General features: G+C 41.2%; 1 protein-coding gene across 1 annotated transcript in view; it reads left to right on the top strand.

Moving 5' to 3' along the window:
- The window catches only part of RTF1 (RTF1 homolog, Paf1/RNA polymerase II complex component), a 131,367-nt gene extending 111,926 nt beyond the window's left edge, over window positions 1-19,441 (top strand). The window contains exon 18 of the mRNA XM_063438995.1: window positions 18,377-19,441. Coding sequence (XP_063295065.1) covers window positions 18,377-18,483 — 107 coding nt within the window. The 3' untranslated portion in view covers window positions 18,484-19,441. The remainder of the gene's footprint in view (window positions 1-18,376) is intronic.
- Window positions 19,442-20,001: the final 560 nt, after the last annotated feature.

Raw genomic sequence — 20,001 nt, 5'->3', positions numbered from 1 at the left:
GTTGAATTAGTTCTGGTGAGTAGAATCATTACCTTCAGGCTTTTCGCTGTAAACACGGTCTTTTCAGAGAAAATGCAGTGTTTACATTACAGCCTAGTGACCACTTCACTGGCTACTCCTCAGATGGCTCTTAGAGATCCTTCCTGAGTCATTGTTGCCTAAAATGCGTACAAACATTCAGTTTCTCAACACTCTGCATGCAGACACTGAACTTTTCTCATAGAGATTCATTGATTCAATTCATCTCTATGAAGAGATGCTGATTGGCCAGGGCTGTGTTTGAATCATGCTGGCTCTGCCCCTGATCTAACTCTTTTTCAGTCTCAGCCAATCCTATGGAGAAGCATTGTGATTGGATCAGGCCACCATTTCTAATGTCAGCAGGCATTGGGCAGGTCTATAGTAAACGGGGACAAAGTAAGCCGCTCCAGACTTGAATACAAGTAAGAATATACTATATTTAGGGAGGCATGATGGACCAGGGTGGCTAGATGGTGGTTTTAACCCTATAGGGTCAGGAATAAATGTTTGTGTGTCTGACTCTCCAGTGCTCCTTTAACAGTAGATTTCCGTAGAAGTAGTTTCTTTTTCTTTTTTTTTTAAATGGTAAATGTACAGAATATTGGTATCGGTAAGCTATCTGCCTGAAAGTTCAGTAACTGGTATAGGCTCTAAAATAATAATGAATACATTGTATACCGCCTGTACTTACAATTAACCCCTGGACTGATCCCAGTTGCAAGAAGAAAATTGCGGGTTAATTTTATCCGGCATTGTTAAAACTGCTGGTGCAGTAGTGTGCTGTAATGAACGGCATGTGTTCCAATGGTTGTCATAGGTACCAGTTGGAACGCATGGAGGCGTGTATGTCGGGCTGCGAAAGAAGTCGATTGTAGCCATAAGGCTTTGAATGGAAATCTTTAGTACTGATCTGTCTAAACAGGGGATTTATCTCTAAGTAGGAGATAAGGATTAGGATTAGGAATTGCCAAGGATAATGGAGAACAGACCTAAATTCTGTTGATCGGTCTGGACAGGGGGGATATATTTTAAAGTGGAAGATATAATCCTAAATACAGTAATGTAAATACTGATGATCGGTCATGGGCGGAGGATATACCGTATTTTTCGCTCCATAAGATGCACTTTTTTCCCCTCAAAAGTGAGGGGAAATGTCTGTGCGTCTTATGGAGCGAATATGAAGCTTTACTTACCTGTCTTGCAGCGTTGGCCGGCAGCACAGGGCGCACCGCGGTACTGGAACTTGAATTTCATGTTCCGGTTTCCGGCGGGACTGAAAGGAAGTGTGCACAAGCTGAGTGCGCACTTCCTTTCAGTCCCGCCGGAAACCGGAACATGAAATTAAGTTCCAGTACCGCGGTGCGCCCTGTGCTGCCGGCCAACGCTGCAAGACAGGTAAGTAATTATGGGACAAGGGGAGGGGGACAGTATGGGAGAGAAGAATATGGGGAGGGGGGGGGGAATGAAGTCTGTGGGGAGGGGGGGGGGGAATGAAGTCTGTGGGGAGGGGGGGGGGGGAATGAAGTCTGTGGGGAGGGGGGGGGGAATGAAGTCTGTGGGGAGGGGGGGGGGAATGAAGTCTGTGGGGAGGGGGGGGGGAATGAAGTCTGTGGGGAGGGGGGGGGGAATGAAGTCTGTGGGGAGGGGGGGGGGAATGAAGTCTGTGGGGAGGAGGGGGGGAATGAAGTCTGTGGGGAGGGGGGGGGGAATGAAGTCTGTGGGGAGGGGGGGGGGAATGAAGTCTGTGGGGAGGGGGGGATGAAGTCTGTTGTGGGGAGGGGGGGATGAAGTCTGTTGTGGGGAGGGGGGGGGATGAAGTCTGTTGTGGGGAGGGGGGGGAATGAAGTCTGTGGGGAGGGGGGGGGGAATGAAGTCTGTGGGGAGGGGGGGGGGGAATGAAGTCTGTGGGGAGGGGGGGGGAATGAAGTCTGTGGGGAGGGGGGGGGAATGAAGTCTGTGGGGAGGGGGGGGGATGAAGTCTGTGGGGAGGGGGGGACACTATGGGACAGGGGAGAAAAAAATATTCTGTAAAAACTGTCCCATAGTAAGAAACACTATGGGACAGTTTGTTCAGAATATTTTTTTTCTGGGTTTCTTCCTCTAAAAACTAGGTGCGTCTTGTGGTGAGGTGCGTCTTATGGAGCGAAAAATACGGTACCTCTAAGAAGAAACTATTTATTAGGAATTGCCGAAGTACTAGCTATTGTATTTAGAAGAAAAATCCTTAATAAAAAAAAAATAGAAGAATACGTCTACATACCTGAGTGTGCGGTGGCAATATATGATGCTGATCTGGCAAAATCACGATATCTGAGCGATCAAAAAAAAACTACAAAATCCATGGGAAGTATAAGCAGGGACTAAAACGAAAGTCCTGGCGGGGGTATTGTTAAGGCATGTCTTGTGTGTGGCATTTCATTGCCAACCTAAACTCTGCTAAATAAGGCAAATAAACATGTAACAAATATCCGGAATAAAGATATGTACAATAAAGCAGATATTAAAGCAGTTGAACTACATACATAAACTGTCCTACTGTATTTGTAATATAATTGTGAAGTGCCAGAGTATCTCACTCAATCTGGGACTTCCTCTATATAGCAATTGTTTGATTCGGTCAAAAGTACAAAAGTACGTAATAAAATAACTCTTGTCATAATTAGTACGATCATGGGCACAATATATTCCAGAACCTACATTATACTCTGTATATAGATTATCAAGTCCAGAATTTATATCAAATACAAAAAGAGAAGTCCTGCGCTTAAGCAGCAAGGACTACAACACACATCAGCCCCAATATATAGTAAAAACCAAAGAAAAGAAAAACGTTACCTGCACTTTCTCCTTAATCCCTATGTATGTTTAGACAAATGGAGGTCATTTAGTTGCTCCAATGGCCATTGGAGGGAATGCCCGCCTGCCAACGTCAAGGCAGACCCCCCTAAGCGGGTCCTAACACTGACCCTTCAGCCTGCTTCCTTGAGCTTCTGGCAAAGATATCTCTAATGAGACAGAAAGGGGTATTTTTTATATACACCCCTATACTTATTAACCCTTAATAGGGAACACATGGGATGGGTAGCAGCATTGTAACCAGGCTGTGTGATACAAAGTAAATACAAATACAAAAAGAGAAGTCTATATGCAAACATTTTTTACTATGTGACTTGTACGTATGCATGAGTTAAGACGATTAATGTCAGAGAGAGAGACCTGCCCAATCTGGTATTACGTTTGCTAAATGAATATATAGATCAGGTATAAAGTACAGAGAATATAGTGTTAATTCCGGTCTTTTTTAACTGATCATAGGAGAATCCCAAGAGAGTATTTCTCATTAAGTCCTTTGGGACATACAGTGTCCAGGGTTTTTATCCAATAAAGTTCCTTTTGTAGTAGGAGTTTCTTACGATCACCTCCACATACCGGTGAAGGAATGTGGTCAATGGCCATAAATTTCATGGAGGGTAGTGGGTGATTATTCTCCAGGAAGTGTTTGGCCACAGGTAAATCAGAGCCGTTATCCCTAAAGGCTACGCGTATGCTGGAGCGATGGTTACGGATTATTTCGTGTAGAGGCAAGTCTGTTTTCCCTACATATGCCAGGCCACAAGGACACGACAGTTTGTATATCACAAAGTCACTGGTGCAAGTCAGTCTGTGACAAATGGAGAATTTCTTCCCATTATGCGGATGAGTGAATATCTTGCCTGGTATCATGTGGCTACATGCCACACATCCTAGGCATCTGTAGCAGCCTAGATTTTGGTGTTTGGACTGTGAAATGTAGCAATGGATAGGATCCGTCTTGACCAACAGAGCTTAGGTTGCTGCCCCTTCGATAGTTGCTGCCCATAATCATTTAACCGTTTAGGTAGAGTATCATTCCTCATTATCCTCCAATTTCAGTCCACTGTGCTCTTGAGTTGGTGTGACATAGTGGTAAACGTAGTGGGGAATAAGTCTCTCTGGTTTGGATGGTGTCTCTGAAGTTTTTTCATAACACTTGTCTAGTGCTTGTTGGAGGATCTTGTTGCTGCACCCACTCGCTTGAAATTTTTCCCAAATATCCTGTAGTTGAATTTGTGTGTTATTGGGATTGGAGTTGTTCCTGATTACTCTTGGGAACTGAGAGTGGGAGAGAATTTTTAAGGTGTCTAGAATGATGACTGTCAGCATGTAAAATTGTATTTCTATCAGTAGGTTTACTGTAGAGTATACGCTATTTTCCCATTTATATAGACTTATGTCAAGAAATTAGACTGATTGGATGTCCGTCATCATTGTAAGTCGGACGGGAGAGTTGAGGTGGTTGATCTTCTCCAACATGTGTTCAGTGGAATCAAGCATGCCATTCCATATCATGATGATGTAATCGATGTAGCGTCGGTAAAAAACTATATATTAGCATGGAACGGTAATAGGATGTTTTCTTGTTCAAAAATGTACATGTACCCACTGGCATACATCGTAGCCATGGCTGCCCCCATTGATGTTCCTGATATCTGTTTATACCACGTCTTTTAAAATCTGTAGTAGTTAAGACTGATTGTAACAACTCCAAAGTGAAGTCTATAGGTGGACCCACATAGTGAGGAGAGGTGGTTAGAATTTTTCGCGTGGCCTCAATACCTGCTGTGTGTGGGATAATCGTGTAAAGATTCTTAACATCGCATGTGATGAACAATGCGGAGGCGTCCAGTGTAGTAATTTCCTTGAATGAATTCAAAAGACTTGGGGTGTCTTTAATGCATGTTGGAAGTTTTTCGATTGTTTATTTGAAAAGATAGTCCAGCCATTTGGCTAAAGGTTTCAGAGCTCCAATTGCTGAGAATATGGGTCTTAATGGAGGGGATGTAGGGTTCTTGTGGATCTTAAGTTGTGTATAAATTACAGGGGTTCTGGGATGTTTTTGAAGGATGTACAGGTAAAGTTCCTGTGTGATTATAGGAAGCATCCAAGCCTCTCTGGAGGGTATTCTGTATGGTCCTCATTATGCTGTCAGTAGGTCAGTAGTAAGTATCCTGGAGTTGTGACCTTAACCCTTTAAGACCGGAGGGCGTACTATTACGCCCTATTTTAAGCGGCTCTAAACGCCGCCAGGCGTAATAGCACGCCCTCCGTGTTTTTTTTTCTTTTTTTTAAAACGTACCCGGTCGCCGGCGATCGTGGTTGGGGGGACTCCCAGGGAGCCCCCCGCGGCACGTCCGTCCTCCTGCCCTCCCCCCCTGTAATGACAGTCCCCCTGCTGGCTGGAAATAAAATTAATTAAAATAAGTGTAAAAAAAATAAAATATACTTGGATTATATATATATATATATATATATATTATTTTACTATTATATATATATATATATATATTATTTTACTATTATATATATATATATATATAGTATTTTACCATTATATATATATATATATAGTATTTTACCATTATATATATATATATATATAGTATTTTACCATTATATATATATATATATATAGTATTTTACCATTATATATATATATATATACAGTATTTTACCATTATATATATATATATATACAGTATTTTACCATTATATATATATATATACAGTATTTTACCATTATATATATATATATACAGTATTTTACCATTATATATATATATATATATACAGTATTTTACCATTATATATATATATAGATGTGTATTGTGATATTTATATTTATATCAAAATACACGTAGAACTAAATAATATATATCTATATACATAAATATATACGTATATATCACTATACCTATATAAATAAAAATATTTTTAAAAAATGATATACATATATACACATACGTGTGTGTGTATATTAATTCTACACATATATTTAGGTAATATTTTTACATAATTAGGTATCTTAATTCTAAAGGATCCTGCTATCCGTGCAGCGTTGATCCTTGTAGTGTCTCCCGAAATCCAAGCTGAGAAGAGTGAAGTAGTGATTAAAGCCCCTAATCCCCCAAACATGAGTCAAGACTTCATGAAGGGGTAAACGATCTGCTTTATTGATGGCCAAACTCAGCCCTTTTATGATGGTCTTCCAGCAAAGGAACTCCCACATGGGACCTTGTGGAAGACTGTGACAAAATATACAGCACCAATCAGTGTACAGTACAATTAATTAGTAAACACACCCACAGTAACAGTGTAACCCCTCCTCTCTATCCTGGAGATAATTCACTTAAGTGGTTGCAGAGAACCTAATTATCTCCAGGTAGAGAAACATGTCCTTTTTATATTTTTCAAAACTGTATTAAAACCTATAACTTAGATTTAACCGAACATATTCCCCCCTGTTCCACATACCCCCAGATAGCTTGGATCTGGGCACATACTATAGGCGAATAGCGCTCAGATCCCACGAACACAGTTCTTAATATCGTCGAGTAACGTTTAAGTTCACCAGTTGTTCGTGAGGTCGGTATGTCTTCGGTGAAAGGAAAGTCCCGAACGGCAAAGTGATTAACGTGTTCGGGAGATATTAACCGTATGAACGAGGACTCGGTACTTATCAGCGGTGGGTGGCGTAATTAGTGTCCGAAAATAGTTCCAGAGGATTGCTGCCTTTCCACCGCTGAGCGTTCGATTTTAAAATGGCGACTGCCACGTTTTTGTCAAACGAACGAGGACCACCATGCCTTTCGTCAATTGCCTTGCGGTTAACCGCAAGGTCTGGGAGGTAAAAAGAGGGTACTGTTCTACTCGGGAGACTTCGCTGAACACAAATAGTAGTGTTTCAAAATAGTAAAATGTATTACAACGATATCGCCAGTAAAAGTGAATTTTTTTGCATTTTTCACGCACAAACCGCACTTACACGGACGATAATATTGCTGCGATACTTTTTACTGTTTTGAAACAAATGTTTGTGTTCAGCGAATTCTCCCGAGTACAACAGTACCCCTCATGTACAGGTTTTATGGTGGTTTTTAAAAGTTACAGAATCAAATATAAGGCTTGCGCTTCAGTTTTTTCACATTAAAATTCGCCAGATTGCTTACGTTGCCTTTGAGACCCTATGGTAGCCCAAGAATGAAAATTACCCCTATGATGGCATACCATTTGCAATAGTAGACAACCCAAGGTATTGCAAATGGGGTATGTCCAGTCTTTTTTAGTAGCCACTTAGTCACAAACACTGGCCAAAATTGGCGTTTTTTTGCATTTTTCACACACAAATACGAACGCTAACTTTGGCCAGTGTTTGTGACCAAATGGCTACTAAGAAAGACTGGACATACCCCATTTGCAATACCTTGGGTTGTCTACTATTGCAAATGGTATGCCAGTATGGGTGTAAATGTTGTTCCTGGGCTACTATACAGTCCCAAAGGCAACGTAACCAATCTGGCGAATTTCAATTTCAAATGTAAAGTGCTATATTTGACTCTGTAACTTCCCAAAACACCATAAAACCTGTACATAGGGGGTACTGTTTTACATGTGAGACTTTGCTTTTACTGCAATAAAATACACCTATTTCTATTCAGCAAACAGTATTATGACATTGACCGTTAAAATGTCATGTAGAACTAAAACAATAACATTTCTTATTTTCTCCCATTTTTTTCATATTAAATTATTTTCATAGCTAAATATTTGATATTAAATGAAAGCCCTGTTTCCCCCTGAATAAAATTATATATAACAAGGGGGGGTGCATTTAATATGAAAGAGGTGAATTACGGTTGGACAGACGTATAGTGCAAATGCCAGGTTTTGTTTAGTTCACAACGTGTACATTTGGCTCAGTTCTTAAGGGGTTAAAAAAATGTTGATGGTTGAATCGGTGAAGGGTCAAAGGAACTTAATGGTTTGAATCGATTATGAATATTGCTGTGTATTGTTTGGGACGTTTTGAAGAAAACTTTCAATCGTAGAGATCTACCAAACTTGTATACTTCTACTTCTTGTGTAAGTGGGTCTGGAGGAGTGGTGGGCATAATGGAAAGTCCTTTCATAAGTAGCCTATTTTCCTGGGTCATCTGTCGTGTGGAGAGTTGTCTATGTGTGTAGGTGTGCAGGACAATTTACAGACAGAATATATAGTAAGTATAAATTTCACCTATATGTATACAAAAATAAAAGTAAAACCAGTGAGCAGCTAGAAAATGCAAAAGTCCAAGTGGTCAGATTAAATATTGTAACATGCAAACATATACTTGTACTTGTATTCAGGAGCAGCTTGATCTAAAATGCATAAAAGCAAGGAGCTAGTGCAATATTGTACAAAAAGAATACAAAGGTATTATATACAAAAGTATTGAACTCACAATTGTGGAGTGGTTGAAGTACCACTCCAAACGATCAGGCACTAGGAGGATCAGCCCTTTGAGGACGTGGGACTCTCTCTCAGACGAAAAGATGAAGTAAAAAGGATTTTCTTTATTTCCAAATAAACACAAAATGAGTAACAACTGTATTGGAGTAGATCAGGTAAAGTCCTCGATGTAAGTGGATAAACTGTCCAACTTCTATCCCACTGTATGTCCAGCTGATCGCAGACTCTCTGTACATGTGCAGTTACTTCCGGGTTCGGTGTGTGTGTGTATGTATGTGTTGTAATGGCCACCCTGCTAGTGGAGGGGTTTCCGCCGCCTTTTCCCTTTGAGTGGAGAGTGCTGAAGTATCCCCAAGCATCAATCCAAGTGGTGAAGTATGTATAGCTGTGAAGCTCTGATAAGAGCTTGTGGTTATAGCTTGTATAGCAAGTCCCTACAACCATCTATTTATCTATGGCTCTATGTTGATGGTAAAACTGGGCTGATTTTAATGGTACCACACTTGGCCTTTGCCATTCCCCATGCAAGGGGCACTCCCACGTGGGGACTACAATACAAGATTATTAGCCAATAACAGGGTTATACTGTATGACACTCCCACACAGCACACAATCCCTCCCCTCTGCCTGTGAGATAATTGAGTCAATTACTGTATCAACTCAATTATCCCAGGCGAGAAACATATATTTTTACAAAACCCCAAAATCACATGGTATCCCCACAATTGTTACTTCCCCTGATAGCCCTGGTCTGGGAGAGCAACATATATAAAAATCACCTTGATCGGTTCAGGGGTTCGAAAGTTCCATGAAAGTCTTATTTCTGACCAACCGCACACAATGCTCTTGCCCAGAATAGTTCCATAGAATTGGGCTGTGCAGCTGGTTTCTTTCATGGGCTTCAAATGCAATGAAATGTCTAGAAATAACCATTAGTGGGAAAGCTAGTCGTGTGTCCCTTGTTCAGGAGTTGGGTTTCACCGAACGCCGCATCTTTAGGATGATTTGGAACGAACCAAGGTGATCCTGAAAGTCTGAGGTGTTCCGGCCGTTAAGTGTCCAAAAATAGTTCCATACATTCGACGCCCAAACACCGCTGGATGCGTTTGACAAAACAAGATGGCCACTGCCACGTGTTTGTACATACTTATCGACAACCACCTAGTGAACCACTCAGAACGTTCAGTGTTGCGGTTAGAGCAAGTGTTTGTAAGGTCAATTGGCAGCACAACTCTGCTTTGGGTGGTCCAAATGTTCGGTACATTATTCGGTATACGAACCAGCTGGGGCAAATCTGTTCGGTTGGGTTCATATACCGATCCAGGCAAAAATAAAAGTAATATCCAAAAGCAGGGCAACAGGGCTGTTCTGCGCATGCGCGGGCTATCGGTCGCGTCATGCCATTTCTCGCGCATACGCGGAAGTATGGAAACGTGCATGTGCATTGTGGCCGCCCCAGCGATGACACAAGTACGTCATCAGTGACGTCACACGCGTTCTCAAAGGCGTGAAAACCTAAAATTCTTTACCTTTCACATGTTCAGCAATCTAGGAGAAGCTGCAGCAGTATAAAAAATCCAGATTTGTTTCAAACACATATTTTTTCTTTTCACCTCAGGTATGTTAATTTCCTTCTTAAAGGTAATATGTTCTTCTTTTCCTTTTCAAATTGAAATTCTTATACTGCATTGGTATATTTATTTTAAATTCTTTCCAAGTAAATTGCAGTTACCAGTATGGAGTTATAGGTGAGCCATCTTTTTTTTTCTGGTTATTAAAGTATATTACAAACAAAAGAGAGCTGGATTATATGTATTCCCTATCATGACAGTTCTACGGGAAAAAAAAAACAATCTGGAACCTCCAAGGGAAAGTTGCCCATAAGGAACTGATGCGAAGACTGTAACAATAAACCCCTGGAAGGGAAACGTCTATGCGGAGAGTGTCTATCAGCAGTTGCTGGAACCTCTACTTCTCCACCATCTCTAGATATCATGCAGTGCATCAAACAGGCTGTATCCCAGGGCATTAAAGAAGCAGAGAAATCACGTAAAAGGCCAAGGATTACCGATCTTTTGGATTTTTCTCAGGAAGAATCATCTGATGAGTCCATAGACATGGACACTTAAAGAGAAAGATTTTGTTCTTCTGAGGAAGAATCCCTAGTTCCAGGTTTCATGGAACCTGCACAAGTGGATCAGAGTGCGCAAGTCCTTGAGCCTAAAAGAAGTTCCTAAAGAGCAACCTTCTACTTCCAGCAGATATTTCGCTGATTTGAGGAAAGAGAGCTACGTTTCCAGTACACCAGACAATTAAGGAATTAATTGGAGAATGGTCCAACACTTACAAGAAATTGTCACAAAGCAAAGGGTAATAGGCGCTCGCTATAGTAAGTGATGGACAGGCAGCAGTGTACAAAACAAGGATTCCCAAAACCTTGTATGTGAAATAGAAATCGGAAGAAAGGAGTGTATATCGCGCCTAGAGGTATTAGTATAAAAAATTATACATACATATATTCGATGGAAATGTTGACAGTAGATGGTAACCTCAAAATAAAAAGCAAAACATAATAGTGCAATACAGTAAATAAACCAAAAAGGTCAGATAAAGCTATACACAGTCCACTCACATGGGGATGAGCTATAACAGAGCTCAGCTGTGATGCGCCTGGACGGTATAATCCCCGTCTCGGGATGTATGGTGGTATTGCTTCAGGGATTTTCCAAGGTGCAGTAGTGCGTAGATCATAAAATGAAAATATGGCAGCATATGGTGAAGTACGTACTAATAGAGTAGTAACAAGTATAAAAGGTATTGTACTTACAATTTCTAGAGCATAAAACCTGCTCTAGTATAAACAGCCTGGGTGGTATAATCCCCACCAGGGATATGCAGGATCCAGGGAGTAGAAGATGATAATAATAAAAATATATAGAAAAGTATGCTAAAAAAAGTACTTTAATATATAAAACAAACAGGTATAATAACAAGTATAAATAAGAGTCCACTTTACGCGTTTCGCCTCACAGGGCTTCTTCATGAGGGAGATGATCCACACTTCTGAAGAAGCAATACCACCATACATCCCGAGACGGGGATTATACCGTCCAGGCGCATCACAGCTGAGCTCTGTTATAGCTCATCCCCATGTGAGTGGACTGTGTATAGCTTTATCTGACCTTTTTTGTTTATTTACTGTATTGCACTATTATGTTTTGCTTTTTATTTTGAGGTTACCATCTACTGTCAAAATTTCCATCGAATATATGTATGTATAATTTTTTATACCAATACCTTTTTTATACCAATAATTGTCGGCTCAAGGCAGAATTGCACACCTTTACCCTTTTGACAAAAGTGATTCAAGCACCTGGGATTCTGCTCCTAAGGTAGACGCGGCCGTGGTCAGACTGGCCAAACGCACTACCCTACCAGTCGACAATGCAGGATCATTCAGAGACCCCATGGATAAAAAGATAGATCTACACCTCTCTAAGGCCTATGTTGCAGCAGGCACAGACCTCCATCCAGCAGTAGCTCTCACTTCAGTTTCCAGAGTTGGAAAATTTGGAGGAAGACATTCGCAAAGTCAAAAGCAGATCCAATCTTCTAGAAATCTGAGACATCAAACTAGCAGAAGACTTCACTTCGGACGCTTCAGTAGACCTGGTCAAAGCCTTAGCCAGAAATATGGCACTCTCCGTTTCAGCCAGAAGAGCACTATGGCTAAGATCCTGGGCAGCAGATGCATCTTCGAAATCTAGTTTGTGTGCCTTACCCTTTCACGGAGACAGGTTATTTGGGAAAAATCTGGATGAAGGCAGAAGTGCATTCCTTCCACTAGACCTAAAACCAGAGGATCCTTTCGTTCCAAAAGATATCCAGATCTTACAAGCCAGGAAGAGAATATGGAAGATCCCAGCCATGGAGGGGTCAGTCATCTACAAAAGGAGGAAAGTCCAGTGGCTCTTCATTCCATAAAAATACCAGATCCTTATGACAGGTTTCCCCCCCCCCCAGTCAGGAGGAGTGGGGGCACGTCTGCTGTTATTTCAAGAAGCATGGGAGCAACCCACAACACAGATGGGTAGTGGATATCAGAAGAAGAGGATACATTTTGGAATTTTCCAGAACTCCTCCAGGTCACTCGTTTCAAAGAACAAAATGGCCAGGAGAGGAAGAGAAAAGAAAAGCCTTAAAATAATTCATTCATACACTCCAGGCAGAAGGGGTCATTATACAAGTTCCTCAGTTTCAACAGGGTCAAGGTTTCTATTCCCATTTATTCCTCACCAAAAAAGCTTCAGGAGAATGGAGACCAATCCTAGACTTACACAAATTAAATCAGTTCCTAAATGTAAAGGATCCTATTATCTCTGTAGTACCGATCCTTGCAGCTTCTCCCGAACTCCCAGCAGAATAATAACGAAGTAGTGATTATAGCTCCCAATTCCCCCAAATGAGTTGAGACTTCATGAAGGGGTAAAACGATCTGATTTATTGATGGCCAAACTCAGCCTTTTATGATGGTCTCCCAGCAAGGAAACTCCCACAAGGGACCTTGTGGAAAACTGTGACAAAATATACAGATCCAATCAGTTTACAGTACAATTATTAAACACACCCACAGTAACAGTGCAACCCCTCCTCTCTATCCTGGAGATAATTAACTTAAGTGGTTACAGAGAACCTAATTATCTAAAGGTAGAGTAAAACATGTCCTTTTTAAATTTTGACAAAACTGTATTAAAATCCATAACTTATATTTTGCTGAACGTAGTCTCCATGTTCCACATACCCCCAGATAGCTTAGGTCTGAGCGCACAATATAGAATAATAGAGCTCAGATCCCACGAATACAGTTCTCTATATCGTCGAGTAAAGTTTTTAGTTCACCGGTTGTTCGGGAAATTGAATCCGAAAAGAGTTCCATAACTGCAGCTACCTGGGGTCGGTCTAGCTCGTATAGTAGGAATGTCCCGAACGGTAAAGTGTTCGGGAGTTATTAACCGAATGGATGGGAACTTGGTACACTTCAGTGGTGTGCGGCTAAATAAGTGTCCGAAAACCGTTCCAGAGGGTCGACAACCATCTACCGCTGAGCGTTCGATTTTAAAATGGCGACCGCCACGTGTTTGATGAAAGGCATGGTGGTCCGCGTTCTTTTAACAATTACCTTGCGGTTGACCGCAAGGTCTGGGTGGTAAATGAGCTGCACATGACCCTGGTGGGAGGTCAGGTGGTTCGGGAGTTTGTTCGGCTCTGTTACAAATACACGAAATAGCCATACACACGAATATTTAGTCAAAATGCGGTTTCCCTGAGTCTGTCCAAACAGGGATTTCGTTACACTAAATATTCACAGGTTCAAGATGGAATCCATTCAATCCATCATAAAAGCAGTTTTTCCAGGTCAGTGGCTGATTTCTATAGGCTCTATTTTCAAATCCCCATCACTATGTATCATCAAAGGTTTCTTCGATTTGCGGTAGAAAAAGGACATTTCCAATTCCGTGCCCTCCCATTCGTTCTCCGCACAGCTCCAAGAACATTCTCCAAAGTTCTGGTGGTCTTAATCGCAGAACTCCGAAAGAAAGGCATAGCCATTTACCACTACGTAGACAACATCCTCATTCTGGCAGAAAACAAACTCTTCGGATTCATTGGCAATGCTGCATACGTTTCCTTCAACTGCATGGTTGGAAGATCAACCAGAAGAAGTCATCTACAACAATCTCAGAACATGAAATATTTGGGAGCCATGTTCAATACACTCAGGCACGGTGCAGCTGTCTCCAGAAAGAGGTGCAAAGCTGATAAGAAAAGTCAGAAGAATGTTGGCCAACTTCAGCAGAGAAATGAGTCTTCTAGGTTCAATGTCTTCAACCATAGGCCTCACAAAATGGGCACAATGGAGGATGCGAATTCCAGAAAAATCTCAACAATTCAAAACTGGAAACCTACAGCAACCCATCAATATTCCTCCTCGGGTTCCTCAGTCACTGATGTGGTGGCTTCATGAAATGTTCCTGTTCAGAGGATTCCCTCTGGGAAACATCCCTTGGACGGTTATAACTACGGATGCGAATCAATGGGGATGGGGAGCTCACCTACAAAACCATTGCATTCAGGGAAAATGGTATCTCCCGACTACAGTCACTTCCTCCAATCTCTTGGAACTGATGGCGGTACTCGAAGCTCTGAAATATTTCCTTCCTCTTCTCCTCCACAAGTGGGTCAAAATAAGAACAGACAACGCGACCGTAGTTGCCTACATAAACCATCAAGGAGGGACCAGGAGTCAGAGGATTATGGCAATAATGAAACCACTGTCATTCATGCAGGCACATCTAGCAGGTTTATCGGCAGTTCATCTTCCCGGAGTACAAAATTCAGTAGCAGACTTCCTTAGCAAAGTGGAAATAGATCCAGGAGAATGGAGCCTATTAAGCAACATATTCGACATGATCACAGAGATGGGGAATACCACAGATAGACCTAATTGCAACAAATAAGAACAGGAAGGTGAAAGATTTCTTCTCCAAAAATGTCGACCCTCAGGCAATAGGAAGAGATGCTCTGTCTAGCGAATGGCTATTCAACCTAGGATATGCATTCCCTCTTCCTCCTCTCATCTTTCCTCTTCTGAGACGGTTGAGACAAGAGAAAGTATCCATTATTCTCATAGCTCCCTTCTGGCCTCACAGGCCATGGTTTCCTCTACTGTTGAGTCTCTGCAAAGCAAAAACATTGGCAGCTCCCAAAGATTCCTTCTCTTCTACAACAAGGCCCAGTTCTCCACCCAGATCCGGCCCTCAATCTGATGGCATGAAATTTGAATGGGAAGGGTTAAAAGAGTTTTTTTTTCTCAATCAGTAATCAACACTTGCAGTTGCAGGCCAGAAAGCACTCAACTTCTACAACGTATTAGAGTCTGAGACTGCTTTTCCACATGGGCATCATCCAAACAGGTAGAGATTATTCTTCCTCTACTAAAGATATTCTGGAATTTCTACAACTAGGTCTTGGGAAAGGGTTAAGTTACAATACCTTAAAGGTACAGATCTCTGCTCTTTCAGCACTCACTGATCACAAATGGGAATTTGACTCAGATGTGAACAGATTCATGTCAGCAGTTCTAAAGCTAAAGCCTCCTATTAAACCTTTTGCTCCTCCATGGGACCTACCACTGGTTTTAAAAGCCCTGAGCTGTTCCCCATCGAACCCCTAGAATCTGTTTCTCCTCATTTCCTCACCATAAAGACTGTTCTATTGGTGGCTTGAACTTCAGGTTGAAGAGTATCCGAACTCCATGCCCTATCGGCTGAAGAGCCCTTTACAGTCTTCCACAAGGATAGAGTAATTTTGAGAACCGTTCCAGAGTTTCGACCAAAAGTTGTCTCAGCCTTCCACATCAATGAAGAAATAGTGGTCCCAGCTCTGCATTCAGAGGAATCACATGATGGCGAAATACCCAATCCCTCTTACATAGATTTGGTGAGATGTCTCAGTTTATCTCCAGAGATCTTCCTCATGGCGTATCTCGCAAAGATTGTTGTTCCCAATGGGTCCAGGAGAGGCATCCAAAGTAGCAATCAGTAGATGGATCGTATCTGCCATCATAGAAGCTTACAAAGCATTTAAAATGAAGATTCCAGAAGGACTTAAGGCTCACTCAACAAGGTCTTCATCATGGGCAGCGGCGGCTAAGAGTTCACCAGAACTTATTTGCAAAGCAGCAACTTGGTCCTCTACGAAGACTTTTATAAGATATTACAAAATAGACGTGAAAGCTGGTCAATTAGATCAGTTTGGTAAAACGGTTCTGTCTGCGTCCAACTCATAAGTTTGATTATTGCTGTTTTTCAAGTTTGTGGTTTTCTAATACACTAGCATTTTTGAGTCTGAGTCTTATTCCCTCACTTGGTTATTGCTTGGGTATTACCCATTGTTGTGCAGCCATGGATATGGCCAGGAAATAGGAAAATGTATTCATACTTACCGTAATTTCTTTTCCTGGTCAAGGGCCATGGCAGCACAAAGATCCCGCCCTGGGATATTGCTAGTAGCAAGATGGAGTAAAGGGGTGGGAGGGGGTATTTATACCCTTATTTTTAATTAGTTCCTGTCTAATTAGGGATGGGGAGGAGCTACCTATTGTTGTGCTGCCATGGCCTATGACCAGGAAAAGAAAATTACGGTAGGTATGAATAAATTTTCGTTTCCAATTTTGCAACAAACGAGGACAAAAAATTCCTTCTTGACTGCAAAATAGCAGTCAGATATGTATATACATACACATGTAACAGTTGCCCTGTTCTTGGATATTACTTTTATTTTTGCCTGGATCAGTATACAAACCCAACCGAACAGATTTGCCCCAGCTGGTTCGTATATAATGTACCGAACATTTGGACCACCCAAAACAGTTGTGCCGCCAATTGACTATATATATGTGTGTGTATATATGTGTGTATGTATATATATGTGTGTGTGTGTATATGTGTGTGTATATGTGTGTGTGTGTGTGTGTGTGTGTGTATATGTGTGTGTGTATATATGTGTGTGTGTATATGTGTGTGTGTGTGTATATGTATGTGTGTGTGTATATATATGTGTGTGTGTGTGTGTGTGTGTGTGTGTGTGTATATATTCTCTTGCAAATGCAGGGAAAATACAGGGAGTAATATTCAGAGGCCCAATAGCAATCTAAAGTTATAGAAACCGGACAGGGCTAGGCAAAACAGTGGGGATGAAAGCTAGAAGGGCAGCAGGGAGTATAAAAAAACCTAGGGAAATACTGTGTATACTCGAGTATAAGTCGACCCGAATATAAGTTGAGGCCCCTAATTTTACCCCAAAAAACTGGGAAAACTTATTGACTCGAGTATAAGACTAGGGTGGGAAATGCAGCAGCTACTGGTACATTTCTAAATAAAATTAGATCCCAATAAAATTATATTAATTGAATATTTATTCAGTGTGTGTATATAATGAATGCAGTGTTTGTGTAGTGTGTGTGTATAGAATGCAGTGTGTGTAACTTTGGTGCCTGTGGGCATTTTTTATTTTATTATTTTAATATTTTTTAAATATTAAATGTATTATATTATTTAAATTTTGATTTATTTTTTTGTCCCCCCTCCTTGCTTGATACATGGCCAGGCAGGGGGACTCTCATTCCCTGGTGGTCCAGTGGGTGGGCTGTGTAGGAGGGGGGCTAGCAGAGAGCTGTTACTTACCTTTCCTGCAGCTCCTGTCAGCTCCCTTCTCGTCCGGTCAGCAACCTTCTCCTCCACTGCAAGTCTCGCGGTGTGAGTGCCGCGTGGAGCGTTGCCACGGTAACCCATGGCAACACTCTGACCCCGCGGCTCTCGCGAGACTTGCAGTGGAGGAGAAGGGAGCTGACTGGAGCTGCAGAAAAGGTAAGTTACAGCGCTCTGCCAGACCCCAACAGGCAATGTAAGTTGCCATAATAAAGATATTGACTCGACTATAAATCGAGTTGGGGTTTTTCAGCACAAAAAAATGTGCTGAAAAACTCGACTTATACTTGAGTATATACAGTACCATGAAAGAGAAGTGTAAGTAAATAGAAGTACACATGAATCATGCTGAAAACAGAAGAAGTTTTGACTGGCAGGGCCTTATATAGAGAATGTTACTTTGTTTTCAATGGTTGATTCTCTGATCTGCGCTGCTGGAGTTTTGAGTAAAGAAAGTTATGCAAAATACTCGCCTCCTGTCATTATTAAAATTAAGATTATAGGTACATAAATCTACAATTCCAGGAGACAACAATTCCACTTTATAAAAATATATATTTTTGAGTGGCAATTTTGTTTTCTGTAATATTAAATGATCACTATAGGCACCCAGATAACTTCAGCTTAATGAAGTGGTCTGGGTGCCAGGTCCATCTAGGTCTGAAACTGCTATGCTTACATGTGAATACTAAAGGTGGTTATTGCTTTATTTTTTTTTATTTTTTTTTTTAAATATCTCTTTAATAAAAATTTGTAAACACTTTTTTTTTTCTCTTCGCAGAATCTAAATCACTAACTATTTCTTCAAAGGCACCTCCCACAAAAGATGGTGCACCCCGCAGATCTTTGAACCTTGAAGACTACAAGAAAAGGAGAGGGTTGATCTGATTCTGGCCAGCCAGCTGCTTCAGACCTTGCATGCATCTTTCGTCTCTTTGTTTCTTCATGTCTTTGGTTTTTCGCAGACTGGAGTGGCAAACTTGAGAGCTGAAAATAGACTGAATATTAGTCAACTATAACATAAACCTGCTGACTATAGAACTTTCACCCTCACATATTCTGTGATACCCTCTCCATGTGGGATTGTGAATTCGTTTGGGATGTCAGTTATTACCCTAAGCTTAATATTTTTTTTTCTTCTCCCCTTTACTGCACATCTTTTTAATATTCTACATTATGTGAGTACGATCTCAGCAGTAACAGACATCCGTTTTTATATACTGGAAAATTGTCTGAATGTGTGAATTTTCATGTATTTAACGAAGTTGACCATCTCAAGGAATCTTTAATTGTCACTAATCACTATAAGAATTGTATCTTATTGAAATGGTTAAAATGTCCAAAGTACTCTGGCCCTGTCCCTTAAAGCAGTGTTAAGTCACAACCACCCACAGCCTCACCCCAGTGGATAATTGCTGAAGTTGAGTAATCTCACTTCCATGGCCATACCAGTTCATACCAGCAATAGACAGCTGTGATAGACTTTAAAAAAAAAAAAAAGTCAGATGGCACTCTGCCAATAACAGCTACTCATACTAATTCTTCCTCATTACTCAAAGCAAGAGGGCTGCTGAGCGCTTTAGACACTATAACCACTTTAATGAAATGTAGTGGTTACTGTGCCTACGGTGCTCAGATGGTGTATGTCTTGCATTGATTGGACAGGAAGACTTGAGTAAGGGGTAGTAGATATGGAGAGTGTATGTATATATGTTTTTTTTGTTTTTTTTGTTTGTGTTTTTTTTTCACTTGTTATGGCTTTTTTGAAATTCTTATACGTTGTAAATAAATACCCTATATTGTATGGAAGATAATCATTAAATACAATTCTTCTTATGCAGTGCAACTTTATGGTTTGTGAAATAACTAGAAAATAACTGCACAGTGTGAAAAGTGTGTGTGTGTGTGTATAGATAGGGGTCCATAACCGTTTGCAATCACTATGTAAAATGACTAACTACGATAGTGACATAGCTGAAAAGAGACTTTCGTCCATCAAGTTCAGCCTTCCTCACATATGTTTTTGCTGTTGATCCAAAAGAAGGCAAAAAACCCAGTCTGAAGCGCTTCCAATTTTGCAACAAACGAGGAAAAAAACATTCCTTCTTGACTGCAAAATAGCTGTCGGATATTGTAACAGAGCTCCCTGTACCCCTGGCTGGGTACCTCGGCCTAGCTGGAACAAGGGACAAACGGCATCACTTCTGCCCAGTCGCTGTCGATTGACTGGGTCCCTGGAACCACTCCTTCCTGGAGACGAATGGGGAATTGGCTCTAATCACCCCCAGGCACTGGACTCCACTCAGTCCTGGGAGCGCTAGTCCTTACAAGGACTTTCCCTGTTCCCAAGCTGGAACAGCAGACACAGAAGAGTAAATTTTCTTTCCCTCCAATGACGCACAGTTT

The sequence above is a fragment of the Pelobates fuscus genome, chromosome 13, assembly GCF_036172605.1.
Source record: "Pelobates fuscus isolate aPelFus1 chromosome 13, aPelFus1.pri, whole genome shotgun sequence".
NCBI lineage: Eukaryota > Metazoa > Chordata > Amphibia > Anura > Pelobatidae > Pelobates > Pelobates fuscus.
The sequence above is the reverse complement of the archived record's forward strand: the minus strand, read 5'-3'. Positions and strand labels throughout refer to the sequence as shown.